The sequence below is a fragment of the Cygnus atratus genome, chromosome Z, assembly GCF_013377495.2.
Source record: "Cygnus atratus isolate AKBS03 ecotype Queensland, Australia chromosome Z, CAtr_DNAZoo_HiC_assembly, whole genome shotgun sequence".
NCBI classification, from domain to species: Eukaryota; Metazoa; Chordata; class Aves; order Anseriformes; family Anatidae; genus Cygnus; species Cygnus atratus.
Genome location: NC_066396.1, coordinates 76,532,168 through 76,557,153, shown reverse-complemented (window position 1 = coordinate 76,557,153; position 24,986 = coordinate 76,532,168). Strand labels below are relative to the sequence as shown.

At 37.4% G+C, this 24,986-nt stretch overlaps 1 protein-coding gene across 4 annotated transcripts in view; it reads right to left on the bottom strand.

Annotated features, from left to right (window-relative positions):
- The window catches only part of MSH3 (mutS homolog 3), a 114,464-nt gene that overhangs the window by 48,946 nt on the left and 40,532 nt on the right, over window positions 1-24,986 (bottom strand). For all 4 annotated transcript variants that reach the window (XM_035567559.2, XM_035567560.2, XM_050716226.1 and 1 more), the window contains exons 10-13: window positions 24,816-24,930; window positions 17,838-17,922; window positions 17,135-17,244; window positions 6,427-6,559 (exon numbers count right to left, since the gene is read on the bottom strand). In XM_035567559.2, the coding sequence (XP_035423452.1) occupies window positions 6,427-6,559; window positions 17,135-17,244; window positions 17,838-17,922; window positions 24,816-24,930 (443 nt within the window). The remainder of the gene's footprint in view (window positions 1-6,426; window positions 6,560-17,134; window positions 17,245-17,837; window positions 17,923-24,815; window positions 24,931-24,986) is intronic.

Genomic DNA, 24,986 nt, shown 5'->3' with positions numbered 1-24,986 from the left:
CCTTTTGGAAAACTTAAGTTATATTTGTTTCATATCCATGAAAGTCTGAGGTAGAAGAGACCTACTAAGTGATTTCCCTGCAACTGCTCAATTTTTCTGCAAGATTTTTTTTTTGTCTACTCTTGGGACATCAACATTTCAAGAAGCCATGTGGTGCCACTCCTTTCATAAACTAATCCACAAAATCTCATCATGTAAAGTTTTTATCTGATAGCCTAAGTTTCTCTTCCATTAAATTAATCCAAATATCTCTAGTTTTACTCTTTCGTATTACACTCCACAACCAGTTATTACACAACTCCACTCTCTCTTTGCTGTTAACACCTTTCAAATACCTCTAAACCTTCTGTTCTCCTTTAATCATCAATTTAACCAAACTATAATCTTTTAATCTTCCTTTGGAAACAAACCATTATTCAGCTTCATGAAAACTTACTTTTTCCCCTGTGCTTGTTGCAATTTATCAACATCTTTCTGATAATCTGGAATTTGCTGAATCTATCTTATAAAAACTATGACAACAAAATAAAACAAAATAATAAAACAGTAAATCTGTCCATGGCATTTGAAGTGAAAGCACAAAGGAAAGGTCTCAAAGACTAAACAAACGATAAACCCAGGCTTGGACTCAAAGTCAAAGTAAAATACAGTACGACTGACTGCATCATCATCATCAACCTTCATGTATATAAAGGATAAAATTCTGTAAGACTCTCCTTGACTACAAAGTGTACTCCTCAAGGATACAAAGGCTGCTGCCCTGTCACACTGAATTTATAGTAGATTCTTGACAGACACCATTAGGTGATTCATAGGAGAACAACGTCCAGAAAAAAAAAAAAGAAAAAAAAAAAAAGAATGGCCAAATATGGGCAGTAGGAAATAGATAAACTGGGTGGGTTTGTTTGTTTTCTCAATATTGTTCCCTAAAAAAAAAAAAAAAGTTTAAAAAAAGTAATCAAACTGGGACTTAGCAACTTACCTAGCACACTATCTCTAAGAGAGTAGAAAAAGGAAAAGATTAAAAGAATGTACAAGAACACCTGTCTGAGGTGTTCCAGTAAGAGTCATGAGGCTGGGGAAGGTGAGGTTTCAACAAGAAGAGAAAGCTGGATTTCAAGGTACTCTCACCTACAGAGGAAGCAGGGAGAGAAGAAAACAAAACAAAACAAAAACGATAAAAAAATAAAACGAGAACCCAACCACCACAACATATATATATATATATATATATATATATATATATATAAAGATAAAACAAGGGTCTTGTACAAAAAGCACCATAAACAACCCTGACAGCTATCACGAGATTTCTCAAAGGGTGCTTAATAAACATGCTGAAGTTACTTGCAGGAACTCTGCTAAACTACACAACTTAATTGTTGTCTAATGGGTTAAAATGCGTTTTATTCTAGTACGAGCTACAGTCTGCCGTATCTTTGGAACATGGGAAATTCAGCATGCTTTACTGCAAAAAAAAACTTTGCTGAACACAACGTTCCCAAGAAAGAAGGTGAACATAACCCTTTTGCGCTTATTCAGAGTATTATCGTTTCCCCAGCTTGATTTCAGTAACACTGCAGGACTTCGCATCTAAAATTTAATGGTTCCAATGCAGAACAAAGCAAGTAGGTAACTTGGAACAGATGCATAAAAATAACTCTGAAAAGCTGAGCTCCATTAAAGAGGGAGTAGTTCAATTTAAAACCTAAGTAACCTTACGAAAGAAATATGCAACTGTGTTATAAATTAGAAGCTTTTAAAACGTAGTAAAACGTTTTACATAAAGCAGGATTAATAGTCTTGCATTCCCTAAAGATGCTCACATGCCTATTCAGTGATACTTTTGAAGTCTAATTTTGAAATGCCCTCCACGATAGCTACAGCTTCTCTGGCACTAGTAAAATAACCTCAAAGTTGACAGTGATGTCAAACGATAATTTCAACCAGCAGTTTCTCAAATTGTACTGAAAATGGTGTAGAGGCCACCAAAGAGAACGGATAGAAGATACACAGCAGTATGTTAGGTCTTCACACCCTTTCAACAACAACACTAAATACAATTTAGCCTTATTTGGTTTGGTAAAATTGTTTCCAACAGATCTGAAAGGGAGACACAAAGACCCACAGCTGACAGCCATTGACCACTCCAAGTTAAAAGTATTTCAAATTAAATAAACAGGAACTGAAAAACACAGCAACCATTTTTCACTCATTTCAAGCTGTAATAACTACCTTTAAGTTTTTAGTAGAGTGAGTGTACTATTTTTGGCGTACTAAGGTTACTATGTTCCCCTTTCAGGAGATTGTTTATATTAATCGGCTTAACATGGAACAATTTGCTCAAGTCATCATTCAGTGCTACAAATCTAAAAATATCAGTGATGCAATTTCTTTAGAAAACTGCATCTCATTTTAAGTTATGAGGTGCACACTGCTATGGTAGAAGAAAATGTAAGAAGAAATTAAGACACGTGTAAGCTAAAGTCAATAACATGCTATAGGTGAATTTATTCTCAAAATTTTACACATACAATAACTAATTTAATGGACATATATAACAGGTGGTAATTTATTAAGAGAAAAAAAAATCCCAAGATATAGAACAGTTTTCTCTAAATCATCAGGATACTAGGATCTTCTGAAAATCACCCATTCTTTAATGAAACGTCAAACGCGGCTTCCAGGGAGGGGCACATTTTCAACATCATTCTGGTAGATGAGCTTATGTGAAAAATTTTATAAACTTAGCACTGAGCTGAGCAGCACTCTTGTCCTCTGAGGAGCCTGAGCATGACATTGAAGAAGCAAACTATTCACTGGAAAGCTGAAAGGCAAATCTCACAAGGAGGCTGGAGGCAGCCAAGCAGCAAACAGCCCTCTTGTAACAACTGCCTACTTTATTTTGCACAGGTTAGCAGCCTGATAAATGGGCGGCAAAGTTCAAACACTGATTCAGAATTAAACAGTTTTGTTTGTGTGTTTTTGTTTGTTTTTCTTAACTGCAGCAACTTGTAAGGAACTCAAAAACAAGGACACCCTATGGCTGAGGTTAGGAGCAGAACACACTGAAATGACATTTTATTACACACCCTGGCAAGGTTTGATTGACTTCACTTCTCATGCAAGACTTCAATGAAACTGCTTCACTTTAATGTGTTCTATAAATTCCCTGTCCATTTGTTATCATGACTGCTGGCCACTTCAGTGACTGAGCTTCAGTCAAAAAGTAATGTTTATAGAGCCAAGGGTACAAATAAGATAAACACTTACGGATCAAGTCTGTATAAATATTTATCTTCTGAAACACAGACCCACTGCATGAAACCAGCAGGCAACGTTGGAACGGCCATGTGAGACACGTTTCTTAAAGAACTGATGGCATTTTTGTTCTGTACTGGTTTTTAAACTTAGTCCAGCATAGAGCTCTGACAACTTTCTCGCCATTCTGTACAATTCAAAGCAAAGGTAAGCAGCCATCACTTTAACTGAGAGGAAAACAAATTGCAAGATCCTGCCATTCCTACCTCCCACTGTCCTGAGATGCAGGTAACATAAAGAAATGCATGTGACCTAATTTTTACTTTTATTTTTATTTATTTTGTTGAAATTACATAGTGGCTTTCTCCAGGAGCTACAGGGTAGGCTGAACTTGTTAAGGGAAACAGGAACATTAAGCCAATATGTCTTCCAGAAAGATCTAACTCTGCATCAGCTCTGGGCGCAACTCAGACAAAACTCTTGACAATTCCATTTCTCATTTGCCTTTTGAAGTCAATTACTGAATGCTACCAAGAGGTCTTTCACAGAGTTCATCTCCAGCTGTCCTTTTCTTGCCAGAGACGGGTAAAGCCATTTTGTGGTTAATAGTATTTCTGTCTGGGAAGATGTCAGGTGCTGGAGCTGCAGGAAATAAGAACTACTAGTTCTTGTATTAACTTCACTCTCCATAGCAACTGTAACATTGCTCTTGCCTCATTCCCATAATTATCGTCCCCACAATTCCTTTCTAGGCTGGGGCAAACTTGGAGCTGGTAATACCACCTCCAAGGCAATACCTAATTTCCCCTTCTCCTCCCCTTTTGTACAAGAGCGTTGTTTTAGGTCTGGGCTGCTCATACCTGGAGTTAGACCAGCAATGTTTTCTAGTGGTTTGGGATAATGGGAGTTTGTGGAAGGTCAGATTAGTAATTGCAAATCTGAATTATGCTGCCAGATAAGAATCATCAATGGACCTATTCAAAAAATTAACAGTCAGACCAGGAAAATATACAATGATGACACAATACTTATTTACCAGAAGAGCTCCTATAAGGATGTTTTGCCTTGCAAAGTTGGTTCCATAACACAGCACTGTTTTGCCTTATTGTTTTTTCTGTCTCCTCCAGAGGTTACTGGTGCAAAGTATACCACACAACAGAAGTTCTGCAGTGGCTGATCTAAATGAAAGATGTTTAGAACAACTGAGACAAGTCAGCCCCCCCTGTACAGTACAGAGGCATCCCTTTGTGAAACATACCTCCTTAAAAACTAACATCACCAAAGTCCAAAGAGCCTGAAAGATGAAAGACTTGTCAGATTTGCCTTTTTTTTTTTTTTTCTCCAGCAGTTTTTCCAGCAGAGCTGGAATTCCTTTAGTTAAGACATCAGTGTGCTCTGCTGAGAGTTTTGTGTCCCTTAATAGGCATGAAAATGCAGAGGGGGAACCTCATGTTGAGCATGTGGGAGCTGGACATCTGGAGTTAACAGAATTGGAAACACTCTTAGTGGGAACTGAAATTGCAGCATTCACTCGATATTCTGAACAAAAAAATCTGGCAAACCAGGTACTTAGTGTTCCTGAATATACATGTACTTTGCAGAGACCTTGTTTCAGGCTCATATTCACTGTCTGTCTGGACTTCAGAATCTGTTTTCAAGAGTCTGTTCTTGATTCTTTATTCAAAACAGACCCTGTCTTTCAGGGACACTGTCATTTCAAAGTCCTACAGATCTCCAGGAATTACTCAGTGCTTAGGGCACTCTCCATCATGTTTTGCATTGGGTAACAAACTAGATTTTTACCAAGGAAAGCTAATTCAAAGGCAAATGGCAAATCACATGCTCGGAACAAGAACACCCATTCTTCCTTCCCCCCTATTTACCCTTCCTAAGAATTCTGCTGGAGCACTTCTCTGCTCCTGCAACTTCCTTCCAACATCTGATTCATGAAACACCCCACTGTGGCTGTTGATAAGACAGCCGGCAGTTTATGTCACATGAAAATCGAGGAACTCTGACTGGTTCCACCTAAACACTGACTTTAAAGCTGAGAAGGGTAATCAGCCCTACAACAGGAAAGGATGACAACTGGAGAAACAGATACAGACCAGCATATACACACACACAAAAGAAAGAACAAGATAGCAGTGGAGGAATGCCAGAATGTTGTGAAATACAGATGTATTCCTACAAACCTTACTACACATCACTCAACCTGAAATGAGTTGAACCATTAAAAAGTAAACTAACTGCTGGAGAGTTATTTTTAAGAAAAAAACACAACTGTATCATGTGGACACCGCAGATTTTAGGGGATGACAAAGTAGGTGCGCTCTCCCTCTTTCCACATGCTGCATTATGGCAAGACTGCTATCCATTCACTGAAATACACAAGTCTGTCCATGCGCCTAACACAGTAACACCTTAGGGTCTTGAAAAGAACTGAATTTCAGATTTTCAGAGAGATGAAGCCTTTGTGCTGTACCATCCACGGAAATTACAACTTTGCTCTCCTTCTACCCACCTATTCCTTTATCTAAAACAAACTGTCAAAACCTCTCAATATAACAGTGAAATAAAAGAACATGAAGTACTGCACAGGTGCTATTAGCACATTAATCTGCTTCAGCTAAGAACTGCCTGTGTCTCATTACAGGTAATTCTTATTAAAATGTGCAAGTGAGATCCAAATTACAGGATTTATAAACAAATTAACATTCATCTGAAAACAGCTGACTACAGTCTAGTGGTTTCACTTGCAAGTGTGATTTTAGATAAGCATACAGACTGTAATGCATTGTTTTAGAGGGAAAAAAATCAATGGCAGAAGGACCTACCGCATCATCTCATCTCAATAAATCCAGTGACTAATGCATTAACACGATAGATGTTTTTCCTGATAGCATTAGCAATAGAGCGTATCTGTTCTCTAACCCTATTAAGACATTTCTTCTTCAAACAACGTACCACTGGTAACGTACAAAATAACAGAAGAGTCTACCATAAGGCAAAAATCATCGTTATAAACTTGTATCCCTTTATTAGGTCAGCTTCAGTCTTGCTAACATGGAATATTTTTAAATACACACACAAAAACTATGGAAGTATATTAAGACAGAAACACACCATTTAAAAAACAATAAATTATGATAATTACGGGTATACCTTCTTGTGGAAAACACTGCAGAGGCCTCTCTCTATATCTGGCAGCTTACAAAGAAGATTCTGAATCTGGCCAAACACACTGGATTCTGACAGTAGAATTTCAGACACAGCATCAAGCCGGGCATTTATTTCACTGTAAGACAACAATCATAAGATCAATGAATACAACTTTATTTCTCTGAGGGAAAGGTATATGGCTAGTCAACTTTTTGCTGTTTTTCTTTCTTTTTTTGAATTTTGGCTAAGGTCACATTCTCATGATAAGGAGAAGAATTTAGAATTTAGAAATGCAGAGAATCTTGGGCTTTCATTCAAGATGCAAACAACCTCCTGAATGTGTTACATCATTCACCCCTCTCTGTGCTCAAAACAGTCCAATATACACCATGCCCACACCTACATATTCATTTAAAGGTACATAAAATGAGCAACACTCAATCGTGAATATCCTACCCTAAATTTGCTGACAAGTACCTGTGTGAGAGCTGGGGAAGGGAAGTAGGACTTTGCTTTTAAAGTATATGTAGCATAGCTTATTTCAACAGAGTATACTAAATACATATATATTTGATTTAACTATTTTGGCCCTCTACTTTTGATCCAGAGCAAAAATTGATAACTACATGAATCTCACTGGGATTTCAGCTTTTGTTTTTTTTTCAAAGATTGTAGCATTAATCTCCATATGTCAAGATTGAAGTCAAACAATGGGTAAACATCTTATTTGAACAATAATTACATAGCTATTTGTGCCTTTCTTACAATCATATTCTTACTGCCACTGTCAGCAAAGAGCTTTAAAATGGACAACATACTGTCAGGGTTCACCTCAATTCACACTACTGTTAATGACACAGTTAACAGCTATTTCCAATAAATCCATGAGCTGGCCATAGACTGCCGAGCTAAGATAAACTCATTTTTTGCCTTTTTTTTTTTGGAACCAAATTGCCTCAATGCTTTTTCTAGGAAAAGACTGAGATCAGTGGTACCTGGATGTGATCAAAACATGCAGATTAGGAGTCTATCTTTGGGAACTAGTCAACAAAAGCACCATCAGTGCATGCAGCCAAAGGGAAATTTCGCTAAAGCAAGAGGTAACTGTCTTGCTGTACGACAGCAGCGAAAGAGATGTGTCAAGGATGAATAGCACGATTCCTCTGAATGTAGCTTTTTCCACGTTCAGGCTTTATCTCTGTGGCAACTGTGTGCACTACAAAATAAAGTTAACTAGGTGAAAGCTGTGCTAAAATTTGCTGAGCTTTCATGACAAAAAAAAAAAATTGTTCCATACGGTATGTTTTTCCCAGAGTCCCTCACCCATGTGCTACTGTGCACACTGTATGTGCGCCAGCAAACTGGAAGGCACTGGTAGGCAAACGGGAAGTTTCCGACAAGAACCTCTGAATCTAAAATATGATGTTCCAGGAAGCCTGAAAAATTATCAAGACGCTTACGCGTTTATTTTAAAAAAACATGTATTTTCATCCAGAATGACAACTACACCTTATCACAACACTTTCCTCCTAAAGCAAGGAAGTTCATAAATCACCACATTTACCACGCTACTGCTGCCACCTGTGTCCATGCATCCTTGTAAGTTAAGAAGAAAGCACTCATTTGATACGGCCACCTCATGTACTAGCCAAGTGCATGCGGGGTAGATACAGCCCAGCCACATCTCTTCTCACAGATGATTAGAGGTTAGCCGGCATAGGGAAACTAAAACTAAGCATGTAATCAAAATGTAAGAGCCTGGGGAAGACTGCCTGTCTTGCTCGTGATGCATAATGTTCACGGCTTTTGCCACTACAGCCACTAGCAAATACCACCTGTGAGGAATCCAGCAAAATCAGGCAGCTCCGCAGGTTGCAGGCATTACAACAGACGAGCATCCAGAGGCCTCTGGCCCTGAAGGCAGCTATATCTAAGAGGCCTTGAAATTTTATTGCACGTGAAAAAGGGAAAACGACACGACTGGATGTGCGCTCAAATACACATAAACGTAGTAGCATTTAAGTGCCACGATTTTCCAGTGACATACTGGTTTATACTAAAAACAGTAACACCATTCCCCCATCCACCACAAACGACATATATTCGCTCCCAGAGCGGCTCTGCCACACAACGCTAGGATTTGCAATGGCAGCCAGGCAACCTGCAGACAGCAGCAGCAGCATGCAGCTACCATCAGTGAAACCGCCAGAAACTAGGGGAAACTGCTTGAAAAAGGGGCTGTTTTCAGCATACTGCATACCTGAGTTTTAAATCTCATCCCTGAGAGCCATGGTCACATAGCTACTGCAGGCTGGCAGCGTCACTAAAAATTATGCAACCAAATAACCTAAGAGCAAGCTGCTGGCCTCCACACAACGTATTCAAGGCAGTAGATTTAAGCTTTGTGCATTAATTAGTGAAGCTCTCTGAAACGACAGCTGGATAATGCAAACGAAATTGGGATGTGTTAGTATCAGTGTCAAAGTAATAAAGCACTCTGCGTGCACAGCTTTGAAGGTAGCTAAAGCTTACACTGAAACTCTAAAAGGTCAGAATCATCAGCCATGATTACATGGAGAATGATTAAAACTTGCTATACTTGAGACCTTGTAATTCTCTGTGCATGGGAGTGCTGGACTGCTAAGTTATAAACACATGCATCCTACAGAAGAAAATCATCTGTATTTTTATTATAAAAAGACTACGTAAGCATCAGAATTATATTCCAGAACACTGCCAACTTAATTCAAACAGCATGGTTATATCTATTTGTCCATTTGAAAACATGTAGTAATATGTAAAATAGATACATATATTCAAAAAACTCCTCCCTCCAAAGCTTAATCTGCCCTTTAATCATCCTCACATATGGCTATGTTACTGTAGCTCCAGTAATCTAAAACTAAGTGTCCATACAGTTTTTCTGCCTTAATCCTACAAATCAGAAAGGGTCAGGAGAATGGCATCCAGTACCAAATGACCCATTTTTCCCACCTGTAAATGAAACATACAGGGATTCCTATTTTGAAAGCCAGAACGTACTGTGAAAAATTATGCAAAACTGCATGTATATAAGGATGGAAGGACAAGGAAGAGAAATGATAAAAATAGCCAGATGATGAATTTCAAAGTATGCTTTGACACATTAAAAATATTTATAATTTAAACTAATAAACACTTTTTAGATCACCAATATACTATGCTGATAAGTTATTAAACTACCTCAAAAGAAATTGATACTTCACTCACAATTATTCAGCATATCTGATCTACAGTTTAGGATTTCTACTGTTTGTGATTTGGAAAAAAAAATTCTACCACTAGAAAATCAGAATCTAACATTGAAAGAAACTCAATAACTTATGCTAAGAAAGTGCCTCATATTTTATAAATTGGCCACAACTCCATTCTCTTTTTAGGTCCACTATTATCATATTCTTTCCCATCTCTATAAACCATGTCAGCAATCTGAATACTATCCAATTTTCCACGCAATCTTCTGCAAAATAATGCAACATAAGTCAGCTGACTAAAAGCAATACTGACTTCTGCTGTGCTCTCCATCTAAGCATAGCAACATTAATACAATACTAAACTAAAATCACTTTGCAACGTATGCATACAAAATCGAACTACAGAATTTTTGATTCTAGTATTTAGAAGATTTTAAATTAAACCATGTGATACTGTCCTCTTTTATTCTGCTGCCATATACGTGAACAAGAAATTTTGCAAATAGAAAAATATTTGAATCCTGCACTAAAAATTATCTTGCCATAACAGAAGGCTGCAGATACAAATGCAGTGCACCGAACTAACACCTAAACATCTTAACAATTGAAACCAGCAACCCTAACAGATCTGCTTAGATATCTCCCATAGAGTGAAGCAAACCTAACATTTTTAGATGTGATAATTGATCAGTACATTTAAAGCATACTGAAACCGATTATGTAACCACTACACAAGAGCCCTAAAAAAAAATCAGTCATATAAGGTTTTATTTTTTTATACAAGGTAAATAATTACAACTAAGAATTTATCAGAAAACATTTAACTTAAAAATGCTGTTAATATGGGTTCATTCATCATGGCAAGGTTATAGCTCACCTACAGTGAATGCATAAAATTGAAATTAATTTTATTAAATTTGTTCAAAGACCACAACAATATGCAAGACTACTGGTGACAGGAATTCAACACCTGGAAAATAAAAACGCAGGGTGTGCAACATCAAATGTAGTTTTCAATGAACTGTGCCTAGATCATAGCCCTAACAGCCTCCTCCCTAGCTACAGGGCTTTGAACACAGAAAATGCATTCCTTAAACACCGGGAAAATCCAAGATATATGTGGATACCATGGGTGCCAGACGAAGGTCCCACACTGCACACTGCTGGGAAGCTCTGGGGAGGTAACATTACCCAGCTGCCCAGTTCTTCTCCTCTCCTCCTGGCCCCTGATGCTGGCTACTTTCAAGCACAGGACAACACGAAGGCTGTATAGACTTCTGCTGTTTTATATTTTATCTCTCTTTGCCTTTTTCTTGACCTTCCTACAGAACATAGTCTGCAAATGAAGACTTTATACGAGTCTCACACAACAAGAAATTACAAGTATCGAAAAAAAGCCATGGCAGTATTACCACTTAGCAATCAGTAATCTGTGTATGTCTTTTAAACAGAACAAAATGAAACAAAAAACAGTCTAGCTGGCTTTTTGCTTCAACAGTTTTCTTTGAAATTCATGTAACTTTATAGGCTAAATCTTCAATTGTTAAACTACTGTGACCACTGTAATTTTATACATTAGCAGTGATTAAAAATACAAATAAGTATAATAATAATTACTACAGTGAAATTTACGTGAAACCTAAAAAATTAACATCCTTCTGGATCTGTTCACTTGTTTTTCCAATATACAGGAGAAACAGTAATTTACTCTCAAACTCAATGTCTCCTTCCCCTTCACAGTGGTCCAACATTCCCCTAAATAAACACGCTGCCACAAGAAGACAATATTCCTGAGTAGATCTCAAATACTTAACAGCAATACACAAGTACTATAAACTTTGTCTTCACATCTGTTAAAAGAATGTAAAAAATATGCAAATGGTAATCAAACACTTTTGTTTATGTTCACACACAATATATTTCAGCTATTTGTGCCAAAAAAGAAAACCGTTTGCTACTTTAGCCTACATGAATGAATGCCTGATTACTACACTTATAAACAGTTAGAGGCAGCTTTCAACGGTACCAAAACACAGCTAGCAAAAATGAATGAATGCATGTGATGATGCTGCAATCTTTTTCTTTATAACAATTTTGAGATTTCAGGCATATGTTGTAACCTGCATTTGTGCATTTTATATTGGCACTGATGCTATGAAGCCTTTATGCTTAGGAGGAAAATTTAGCCCACAAAATTGTGCTGTAGGATGGACAGACTTCGTTCCTAAATCTCTGCTACAAAAGAAGATTCTCATCCAGGTCTGGGTGATGATGGTAACAAATGGTGATCAGTCTAAATCTGAATTAGGATGGGTTTCTTTAAAAACCTTTAGGTAGTTTGTTTTACAACCCAGCTATCTTAGATATGGGAACAAGGACACAGTCAAACTTGAAAGACTTTCCATTCAGACTGCACTTTATGTACAGATGTATAAACACAATAGGACTCGATACATTCAAAGCAAGAGGAATCAGAACGGTGTGTTTTTATATTAGGAAAGACATGTCATTGCCAACATCCCTATAAAGGGACCCCTTTTTTCCCAGTTCTATTGCACATCTCCTCCAAATAAAAGGCATCGTGCATTAGGAATAGCAATTTCTACCCTTCCTCCTCTGTAGAGGGACATAAGGAACCATCTGCAGTTCCTAATTTGCTAAAGCTACAGTCATTCAACGCTCTTGCAGGCAAAGCACATTTAGACTAATAGAAATTATTAGTGCTATCCTTTAAGGCTTTGATTCAGCCTCAAAAGTATCATCTCATCCAGAACTGGAAGAAACAGGGTATTACAAAGGCTATTGGAATCACTGGAAAAACAAAAATCCTGTTTGTGAGGGGTAATTAAAAATATGGTTCACGTAGCCTTGAAAAGCAAAGCTTAAAATGTTTTTGGCAGCTCTCTAAATATACACACTTATCCTCTCTCCTTGAGGTTTAAACATCAGCTTTAACTAGAAAAGCATCGAATGAGTATAAAATCAATTACATATAAACACAGGCAAGAAAAACTACACAGACAGTTAAAGGACTTAAAAGTGTTATAATCAGTTCTGGCCAGCAATGCGTCTTGGAGACACGCACGTGAAACAGGTGAAATACACAGACAGGTCGGGGTGAGGGGGGCCCGAAAGGCGCACTCACCCCAGGGAGGGAGGCAGTAAGTGTAGCATTAGTTGACACCCCCTGAAGCAGGCAAAAAGAGGCTCCATTGCCAGGTATGTGGTCAGGATCACTTCTGAACTCCCTCATTCTGCACTTCCAGACTCGCACTGTCAGCCTGGAGGCATCGGGAGAGGTGTCTGTGTCCCCAGCCCCCTCCCAGTCCCACAGAAATGGGCACCATGCCCTGTGCCGTGCAGGCCCGCTGCTGTCCAACGAAGCCTCTGTCACGGCAAAGGCCCAAAGCTTGGTGAAGCCATTGGTCACTGTCCTCCTCCTGTGACTATGTTTCTTGAAGAGGCTTTTAATTTTTTGCTCTAAGTTTACTCTGGTATGCTGAGAGTATCTGGTGATTTGCAGTACACCACAAGCAACACACGTACCCCCAAAGCGTGCATCTGAAGTCAGATGATGTGATCTGATCTGCATCTGATGTGTAGGCAGGGAGTTTCAGCACAGGCTGACAAGGACAAAGCTTGTTGGCCCCAAAGCCCAGAGCATGCTTTCCATGCTGAAAGTTGCATGACTTCTGAGCTGTAAGCTTCGTGCACTCTGCTCTCCACAATCACACCATTAACCTTATTAACTTCTACATTTCGTGCCGTAAACAGAATATTAAGGTAGACTTTAAGTAGTCGAGGCTCATGCTGCCTGTCTAACCTACTTCAAACCATGAACACCCTCCTCAAAGTAAAATAGATACCATCCCAAAGAGAGAGCCAGAGCATTGTGCAAACTAACATGTTCGTATCACACACACAACAAATGTTTTATGGCTTTCAGTCAGCTGCCCTTCCAACTAAGCTTTCCAAATTTTGGACTATATACTTTTCTAACTCAAAAACCAAGCACTTTCACAACAAAGGGAAACACTAGCATTTCCCAGATTATCTTCCACTTAGATAGCAAAGTCTCCACCTTCTCCCTGGCTACAGTACTAGAAATACCACTTCATGATGTCCACCCACTGATATTTAAGATATTCTACCTCTCCAGGAATAGACTAGAAAAAAAGACTCTTATGCAATGCTTTCTATACATACAGGCCACAGAGTTCTCTGCACACAAACTCTCCTACAATGGCTATAAATTGCTCTGCATGATACATCCATCATTTATCTCAAGTTCTACTTTAAGTACCTCACCACAGCTTTATCAGCTTTATAGTCAATGTAATATGGACATAATAAAACTTCATGTAATTGTGCTACCTATCCGCCTTTGTCAGTTTTGAACTCTTTCTTCAATTCGAACTAACCTTGACAAGGTGGAAGAAGGCACGTGTTTGATCTCATGGAAGCAAATTTCCTACAGATTGTGGAAGAATCAATAGCTGGGTAAGGCACAGAGCCCAACTACTACCCAGTGAGGAAAAGGATGCAATATCAGTTCAACAGACCTGTTATCTTTGGACTCCCAACCGTGCAAGCAGCACAGATACAACTTGGAGTTAGCTGTAACACTCAGCTTGGGAAACAGGAAATGGAAATGCAAGAATCAGAGTGGGAGTGGGTATCCATGGATGTAACAGGCTGAGAAAGACTCACTAGAGAAATGAGGCTTCAGGCTGTCCACAACTGCCTGGCGCTGCTGTTTATGCTGCAGCCACAGGACAACATATCCACTACATACAACTAAAGAAGAAACAAAAACTGCAAACCAGACCCACAAGCCTGTTAAGCTTATCTTTCTCCTTTTCCTGTAGCTATTGAAAAAGCCATGACTGCTTCACATCAACTTCAGTGGTTCTTAGCTTAACTTTAATTTTGTATTAGGAAAGAAATTAAACATTACACACATATAAAAACACGAAGACCACATTCTTATACAACACTGTGTTCTGAAATGGGTGCCTTAGCCCTTTGGCTTTATCTCTTCTTTCTCTTGCTAAAACCCCACAGCCTTACCAGGAAACAGCATGCTTTATTCAATCAAAATGCTCCAAACAACTCAACTTTCGATTTCCTTTTCTTTTCACTAGGTTAGGTGAGAAAGACATTCAATGGGAGTTACGTTTCAAAGGCAACATAGGCAAGGCAAGATAATGCTTTTATAATTTACACAAACACAGCTCCTACAAAAAACAGTGACTTTTCCAATTCCTCCTAAAAAATAAAAAATAATAATTATAAAAAACTCAGTCATCAGTGATTCATCCATTCTTTTCTCTGACATCCTAGTATAACCAGGTGTGTAGTGAGGACATTACACCTTTCTTGGTTACGCCTTTTGTTTTTCTTTTCTTTATTTCCTCAAAATTGCACATGCCTTTACTTGGAAGCCTTTAAATGCATTACATCACCGATGAGCTACCGGATACCTTTACGTTTGCCCAAATAATCTTTCTGTACACATTTCTACCTGTACTCAACCTGATACAGTGTTTCTCCACTGGAAATCTAGTCATCATCCCAAGTGGTTTTCAACTACAAGGCATAAAGCTGTAATTACACCCTCTCACTTTTTGATATGCCAAGGGAAATGCACCTACCCACTGACTGGAAAAGATATAGTATAGAAATCTTGCTTCCGCTGAAAATGACACTCCAGGAGGCACAGGTGAATTACAATTACAGAATGTTCTCTAAGTGCATTTGTGCGCATTACTGGAAACAATACCACTGAATGTCTGATGCACTAAGTACGTGAAATTACAACTTCTAGTCAGGACGGGGGAAAAATACATAGAAACAAAATAGCTTTTTCCACATCAACCAAAAAGTATTGTTAACCGTAGCCATATAACTTCCTCCCATACTGAGAAAAATAGATTGAAAAAGGAAAAGTCTCCATTTTCCACAAGTAGCAAAGAGCAGAGCGACCCAAACTGAGAAGTTCTAAAGTTGGTTCTGCATTGAGACAAGGGAGAATTTAAATTTACTAGTTAAAAAAGAAGGCCTGAAGTCCCCTAGCAAGCATTGCTCTGGTCTTATGTCAAGGCAAAGACTATCTACACTACTGTTGAATGCTGTTTCACCTGCTGCATCACATACACGATCATTTGGGAGCAAAATGGTTAGAGCCACTCCTTTACAGGTCCCCATCTTCACTGCTGTCACTGCATGAGCCCAGAGCCTGTACTCTGGCTCCCCCCTCTGACAACTTTACAGACAATTCCCAAAAGGGTCTAGGGTGCCTATAGGGCTGGAAAAGAATTAAAGTAATTTATTTCAATTTATTTCTGCAAATTGGCCCAGAAATTCTATCCAGATGCTTTTAAGGTGAACACCAGACAGATGATCAACTTCCCTGAAGTCTAATACAGTTTAGGAAGGGTACATTGAAAGCCATTTTCAAGTAGGTAAATTCTACACAAGCTATTATGAAAAGGAAAAAAAAAAAAACTGTAATCAATATATTAAATCCGTGCCAGAAATCGCAGTGTGATACCATCTAACCAGCATTGCTCCTACACAGGAAACAGGTCTCTAATACTCTACATCAACAAAATAGTAGGGGAAAAATAGTTACATACTTTTTTTTTTTTAAACTACTGACAACAGATTCTGACAAAAAGTCTAGTAAGAAAATTTAGCAGCCATACTTCAGAAGTATAAAGTGCTTTAGCATATTAAAAAATTGGCCAAAAAAAATTACTTCAATAGAAACATTTGTTAACTATCAATAGCAGCAAGATGCTAAAGTGCTGGTATACTTTAAAACCTGTCCTGTTTACTATATTAGTAAATCAAAAACAAAAGTAAAACAGTGGGAAAATTTATTTTAGTTAACCAAGCTAAAATTATTTTCTGTAAAGTGTAGCTGAGATGCATAACACAACTGACTTAATTTTACACTGATAACTCTCAGGAATATTCATGTACAAAGGAAGAGATCCAAAAACTTAAAATGTAAGTGAACAAATATCACATGTAAAGACTCAGTACTGATATGTAATAGCAAGTTCAACAGTCCAATAATGCCTGCAAAGAGAAATGAGAAAAGGCAGAGTCCATTTCAAGACAAAGTAAAACCAAGATGATATGGTATTACAAATGATGGTATTACAAAATAAGGCGTTTCCAAAGCATTACAATATAAAGCGTATCTTAAAATACATGAGTGAGCAAACAATCTTCACATTTCAGAACTAATAAAAAGAAACACTTCATATTCAACACACTGTTTACAGGGATAACAGAAACATCCACCACTAATTCAAAACAAATAAAATGCATTAAGGATGCAAATACTTGCCTGAGGCAAGAAACCAATGAAACACTAATTAGCAAATTTAGGAATAAAGTATCTTCCACCAGCAGGTAATCCTCACCCATGGTCTGAAAAAGGATACTAAGATAAAGAGATGTCTAACCTGGATTTCATGAGGGGCTGAGTTACCCATTTCTTCAGTCTCCGACGGCCAAAGGAAGTTTTAGTATGATCCAAGACCCAGAGTAGGCTTCCTTTTGTTTTCATATCAGTCTAAAATAAAAAAAATAGCATAATTATTTTTAACTGAGCAATCAGTTATGTACTTTAAGAATCTTCACTATGTAAGCATTCTATTCAGACTTCAAGATATTGTAACTACATTAGTTTACTGATCTTTTTCATGAATAACACCTTACATAAAGCATCTCCAGCAGTCATGAGTTACTTGAGCATGTTTTTCCTTTAGTCAGAAAATAGTTTTTAGAAAATGACAAAAATAAAGCCAACATGTTAAATTAAGTCTGTGCATAAACCACTAGCATAGAAGAAAAAAACAAAACAAAACACTATTGCATCTATATCACTTGATAGCACTTTTTCAAGAACTCTGAAAGCTCTTCAGGAAACGTCTTTGCTAGTCAAAGTACAATAAAGTTCCTAGCTCATACTTAGAGTCAGTAGAGATTACCTTTCATTTATGCCTCTGAAAATATAACCCTCCTTCAGTCTGATCCCATTTAAAATAATTTTAACATCTGGCTGATATTTTCAAACCAACTTAACTAACTTTATTGGGAACAGTATGTCAAACAGCTCTGAAAATCTCCACATTGAAAAAGAAAAAACACTCCATTTTTCCTTACTTGATTCTGTAAAATTTCAAGATTTTTCATCGTTGTCCCATTAAGTGTCATGTATTCAGTTTCACTTGACAACCGTTTGAAATTGCTGAGGAAAGGAATTTCAGAGGTTATATTTCAAATATGGGTACATATTTAACGGTAAGTCAAATTCCCCACACTAGAGAACTCATCAGCTATATGAAACAAAACAAAAAAAAAGTAAGAAATTAAAATCAATTCAGATAAATAAGAGAACTGAACACCAATAACATCTTTTGTTTTACTGCTCAGATAAACAAGATTTGAAGACTCACTCGCCCAACTTCCTACAATGATTCCTACAAAGCTTAGAATAAAATCCAGCTTTCCTGTCATCTAATCCCAATGCACTAAATTGTTAAGGAAATGCCCCTTCTTCAGTCTATGATGAAATTAAGAAAGTACATGCTTTTGTTAGCATACTGTTCTGATCAATGTAGGATTAGGGGCAGGGATAATAATAAGAATTAATACTTTGAGAGCAAAACTGATTTTAACATCATTCATCATCAAAACAGCGTAACAGAAGACATATTCTTAATTTTTCTTTCTACTACTACCAATTTAAAACTGCCTGTTAGTGCCATTATTTAAGAAAAGAAAAATATGGCATACTTAAACTATTTCATTTTCTTTCTAATATGACATAACTGTGACCAAAATGACTTAACTTTTTGACACTTCCTAACACAACAGGAAGAGACCAACCCAAATGTTGTTTATGTATAGCTAAGCAAAACACTGAATAGAACCATCATTAATAACTGTATTAGATATGTAATATTAGGTGTGAAAAGTATCTCAGTCTAAGATATGCAAATGTAGTAGTTGGGACAGTGAAGTGAAGTGCAAGAACCCCACTAAATGCTTTTGACAAATCAAGTCATGATTGTCTAGGTTGATTATACTGCTGACTGCACTTTGCACAAAATCTAGGACGCTCTTTATTGTCTCAGCCTGAAAAGAATGACTTGCTGGGTAGGATTTAAAATTGCTTTCTTGAATTTTCATACAATTTTTTGAGTGCACTCCATTTTAATTCTGTGGGGGAGCACTAAGTGCTTGAACTTTTCTGCTAGGCATACACAGCTGCACTATTGCTATATTTAAAAAAAAAAAAAGCACTAAAATTTCCAGCAGCATGAAATATTCAGAGGGTAATGGTATATATTCAAGTTGTTTGCAGGTGTTTGGGCCTGCTAATGAATATGTTCTTAAATAATGGGTCAAATTAAAAGTACTTTCTGCAGAATTATTTAAAAAAAAAAAAGTTGATTTATCTGAGAGGATAAATTCATGGACAGCTGGAAAGTACAGCTGACTCAAAACACCCACAGTCAGCATTATTCTGCTCTAGTGTGCTATCGCAGCAACCAACAAACTTGACCAGCAAAACAAAACATTGGAGACAAAAGAAGCACTGTCTTCCAAAGTACGCAACATTAAAAGCAACAAAACAAAATTTCATGATATTCTGTCACAAATGGTGGTGCTGGAAAAAATTAAATCGGAATGATTCCCACTTGGCTTCCAGTCCCCATAATCAACACCAAATCCTACCCACCCTTCCAAAAGCACCTAATCTGTATCTAGGGCTTTCCTAACCTGCGTTTTCCCCTGTGTTTATATATATATTATATATATATATAAATATATAAATACTTATATATATATATATATATATATATATATAAAGTGCCTATCACCATATTGATAAACACTCTTTGGAACAACTCTGATGGCAGGGGTAAGAACAGGAGTTAGCCTGTTAGTACCTCAGAACTTCTGTTTCCAACCAATTAAAAAAAAAAAAGCCACAAGACTTTGCTGCATTTTGATTTGCTACTACTCAAGTCTGTGATCTCTTAAAGCCATATGGATTTAATGTGTAAGAACTGCACCTTTTTTTTCTTCCTGAAAGCATAAAGAATGCTTTTGTCTGTCCCTATCAACCCTCAATTACCCGTAAGTGAGTTTCAAGATTACAGATTTACTGGTTCTCGTGTTTCCACACTTCAACTGGATGAAGCTCCATGCCTCCAAGCACGTAACGTAGAGCACATCCTGTCCACAGCAAGCTTATTCTCTGATGGCATTTGAAGACAACTAACTCTGCTCCATGGCAGACTCTATTTACTAGCCCTCCAGAAGCAGATACGCTAAAGATGTTCTCACAGCATAAATTATCTATGTTTTATATTATCCAGCTCTGAGTTTTATCTGAGTTACTCCAACCCTGCTATTAACCCTGGTAATTGAGAGCTTAAAGTACATGAATAATAGCCAAGATCAACCGCAGAATATGCCCAACCAACAATTCCAGATGTCACAGCAAAGACATGTTTTGCTTCCACCCCTTCATCTTCCTTCAGCTTGGGATCAAAACTTGATAAAAATGTGAACAAAGGCAGACTCTTTGTAGGGAATTTAGGGATTAAATTACATGAGAAGGAGGTTGTAAACAAATATTAAGCCAGTGCTGGTTTTACAGTGAGGGTGTCACACAATCCTCGTGAGAAGTTCTGAATGTGCTGGTATCAGCCGTCTCCTGCATCAGCAAACATGACTCTTCAAAATCACTTCAGATGGAGCACTACACATTAGTTCCTTCTGCAGGTGACAGTGTGACCTGATTTTCAAAGAACAGACTTGCAGCTACCTGAAGTACTTAAACTGCACAAAGCACTAGTGATGGAAATAGCTGGTTATCCCACTACTGAAGAGCAGGCCAAGGTAGGATTATGCTGCCTGGGATGAGAAAAATGAAAAGAGGAAACAAACAGAAATGCAAGCTTCTTGTAGGATTTATATGACTTTTAGGGAATGCTTATTAGAAAGAGGTTGCTATTCATAAAACAGCTTTTCAGAGTAGAACCTCACTTAACGATGAGTTACTATGGGGGTTACTATGATTGCTTTAGAACAGTAAACTACATCCGCAGACTTTTGAGTTTTGTGTGTTACCTGTGAAATTTTATCTTCTTGGTCATTCTGCATCCTGAGAATCTTACAGAATAGGGCACTTTCTATGCTTTACTCATCATTCTCTCCACAGAAGACATTATATATAATTTCACGCTAAGCAATACAGCCTAGGTGAATGTGTGTCATTCAAAGCATTAGTTTTCCACTACTTTAATTTTGCAAAGCTCCAGTAACTTCACAGCAAAGTTCCAAGACACTGTTTTGAAAGCCTGCTAAACAGTAGATTTTCTTTGCTCAATTACCTTTTACAGACCTCTAGAATCAATATCTTCAAAACTTCTGTGAGTGAATAAACCTATGCATTTAAACAAGAACTGTAGGAATTCATGTTCAGCTTCAAGGAGTAAAAACCAGTCTCTTCATTTCTCAAAACCATTTGCTTTGGGTATGAAAGATATTTACCAGTCTAAGTCATGAAGGACCTCAAACCCAGATTATGTTCTCTATTTAATTAACCAGACTTCTAAACTTGTTAGTGAATATTGCTGCAGGGCTAGAATTTCTGATCTGGTTCCCTGATGTAACAGCAGTCCACAAATTCCCAACTAAAACAGTTAACAAAATAAAATGAACAAACAAACACAAAACAAAACTTAGAAATACAAAACATAGTACAAGTACAGAAATAAGAGAACCTGGAAGGACTAGGAAAGACAAAAATAACCTCCATCATTTTTAGCCTGAATTAGTCTTCTCCCCTTTCTCCACTGAACTCCCCCCAAGGGGTGGGCCTGCAGCCTTGGTCTACCCAGACGGCTGTTTGCTCTCAGACCACTTTCCTTGCATGCAGCCTCAGCATTCATACAAGCTCCAAACTTCCAGAGAGCTGCCACCCTTCTGTGGTCTCCAGAGATAAGGCATATCCTTTGCTGAGTATCTCTTTGGGGTGTGTGAAAAACAGGCCTTTCCTTTTCCAGTCCCTCATGCTCCTGAACTAACCCTGAAACACCCCAAAGTCTTTTCACTACTCCTTTCTCAGAGTCTTACACATTGTGAGTGTGGGAAATAAACCTATGCGTTGTCTCATATACATGATTATTTTTGGAATTAACACACAAGAGATATGGAACCCATATACACACCATTTCTTCAATTTCAATGACATCTTCCCTGAAAATTCAAGGAAGACCACCATTTTAAGCTGAGTGCATTTACAATTTGACTTCTCTCAATTTCACCTCACAAACTCCTTTCCACTCCTATTATGAAGTAAAATCATCTACCCTCTTGTTGAAGTCTTTCTCTCTTTCTTCACCTCCCTCATAAGTCACTTTAGCTTCTGTCTCTGGCTTCTCTCTTTTTCACTTGTCTCTGTCTTCTACCTTCACTGCTGATAGTTCTTCAATCCCAAAGCTACTCTCCGCCTTCAGAACACAGCTGTTTTCTCCACAATTCCCCAACATTCTTAAGCTTATCTATCACTGGTCAAACACTAAGAACTACAGTCTCTCTCTTCTGTTTCCAATATGCTGGAAAGCATGAACATAAAACAAAAATACACTGAGACACATTTCCCAACAAATGCTATGCAAACAATGATTTTTCAAGCAAAACTGGTTACTCAGCTGTCCTTGAAAACCTCTCTAATAACGGTGTCTCAGCGGGCAGAGTTATTAGAACATACCAGTAGAAAAGCTTATCTCATTCATTGTTCAATCTACTTTTATTTGATGTAGCAGTTCCAGTGCAGCCTAGCCAAATCCTAGAGTCCTACAGTGGCACAAACGCTTTCCTTTAAAAAGTAAAAATAAAAATACTGTTTTGTTTATGAACTTAAAACTGTATTTCATATCTTCTCCTGAATATTAAACCAAAATTAACTTCCCCCCAGTAATGAAGATCCCTCATCATTTATGTGATATTTCATGAATGATACTATTAATTTCAGATGGAATTCTGTTCAACTGGGAGAAGAGTGTTTGGGCGTTTATCAGAAGAAGGTACAAATGTGTAAAGAATTTTTTTTGTCATTCTTCCTATCAAACAGGTCTTTTTCATCCAGATCTGTGTCACATCAATAAACTGAAAACTATCTCACAGCTCTGACTTCATGCTCACTGACTGATCAGTATATGCTCACTGACCTGAATTCTCCTAGGAATTTTAAGTTGCTTGACAGTACAATGAAATTATTTCTCTTCTGTTTCCTGCAGAATCACAGAAAATCTACGAACTCGACACCCTTTGTTTTAAAGCCTCTCCCTTTTCAGCATTTATATATTTCACTGACATTAGAAAAAAGTATTTAAGTTGAGCCTGGCTCAACATTTGGCTGACTTCACTATATGTGAAGATATGTGACTCATTTCAATAGATGTGACACTTTAAAAACGTCAAGTAGAAGTCAGTATTGGGTAGTCCAAGCAGCAAAAGCATTAGAAATAAATACAGTAGAATCCAAGCTCCTGAACACAGGAACATTGTTATCTTGAAGAACGTATATTATTTCTCCATAGCATATCACCAAGATACCAAACAGTTTCGTTGCATCAGATGAGTGGGAACAACACCACAGTGCTAGGACACCGCAGGTTACAGTACTTCTTGGGGGATGAAGCAGGGGGGAAAGCTTAGAAGACACCAGAGGAATTGCCTTCTCATTAGCTCAGCAAAGTTTTTGTTTACATTTTAATGGTACTTGTAGAGGGAAAGAGGGGAAGTGCAACTTATGGAAGAAAATCCATTCCAAAATCCAGAATACCCAGTTATATTTAATTTCCACATATTATAGAAGATATTTGAAAATTGTTTAAAGCTGACATCTGCAATCATTTTTTAATGCAGTTGCATTTTAAAATAAAACAGATAATGTAAGATAATAAAAGATAATAAAAAAGGGAACCCTTCAAAATGAGGCTTGAAATTTTAAGAATTTCATGCAACATGTGAATGAGCTACAGACAACAAAAAGTATTTCTAAGTTTCTAGTTTGCAGCCAGGCTTATTTAGTTAAATACTGGCTATTTACAGGACAGAGGCATACTGAGACAGCCAATATTTTGAACAGGATCCATGACAGAGAAAGCTATTTTCATGAAGCATTTATTAAGCCTTCATGATATTTTCAAACCTAAGCCAAATTGGATATCAACCTTTCATACGTCTGCAAAAAAAAGGAGAAAAAGATGCTTGAGTGGCAATATCTTTCTATTTTCTTTTGATTCCACCTGTATAATATTATTATAATTTCGAGTACTCACTTCAGCATATCTAATAAATCTACAAGCTGTAACTACCTAAGGGAAGATAAGTTTATTTTCATGGCTGTGTGTTTTTCTAGTAACCTTGCACGAATAGTAAAGATCTATGAACAAGTTTTTGCAAGACTTGTTCCCTACTCCTAGATACCACTAAGCCAACTCAAGGGATTTTTCAGAGAGCCAGGATGTGCTGTTTTCTTTTTGCTTGTTAACTGGATTCACCAACAAACCGATCTGCTGAGTACTGTCTAAACATTGCGATGTTAGCGTTTATATCTGCTTCCAAAGTTACAAGGAGGAAACATGATTTACACACCTCCATGGCAAAATAAAACAACATCTTAAAAAACTAAATTACAGCATAAAAAGTTCTTAAAAAGCTGCCAAAAAAAGCCTTGGTTCATAGAGTAAAACTGAGCTTGAGATATGATAGCTGGTATTTATTGACAAATGGTACAGTTTACCTCCTAGTATCTACAATTTTTGCACCTTGTTCATCTTTAGTAACACTTGGCTGCAGTAGCTGCTCATTTACATTACTGATAGTAATGTCTATAAGAACATACTTCATAAAGAATTTCATGAAACACCACTTGGAAAAACAAAATCACTTGATTCCTTCAGTTCTGATTAGGAGCTTAAATTTTATAAAGATGATGTTTATCACTCCAGGTGGGCTCATTTCATTGAAAGGAAGTTGCCCGTTAAAAGTTGCAAGATATCCCTGGTACATGTATTGGTGCTTTGAATTGGAAATTTATATAAGGTAACTTACCTTGGATTGTAAAGCATCTTTTCTAAATTAAATTCTTTGAGGTATGCAATTACTGCTGCCAGAGCACAAATAACAGGCTTATCCAAGCTTAGTATTACAGATAGTTTTTGAGGACCTAAAAACAGAAAAATTTCCATGTTAAATTACTGTTTTCCACGAATGCGTTTTAGA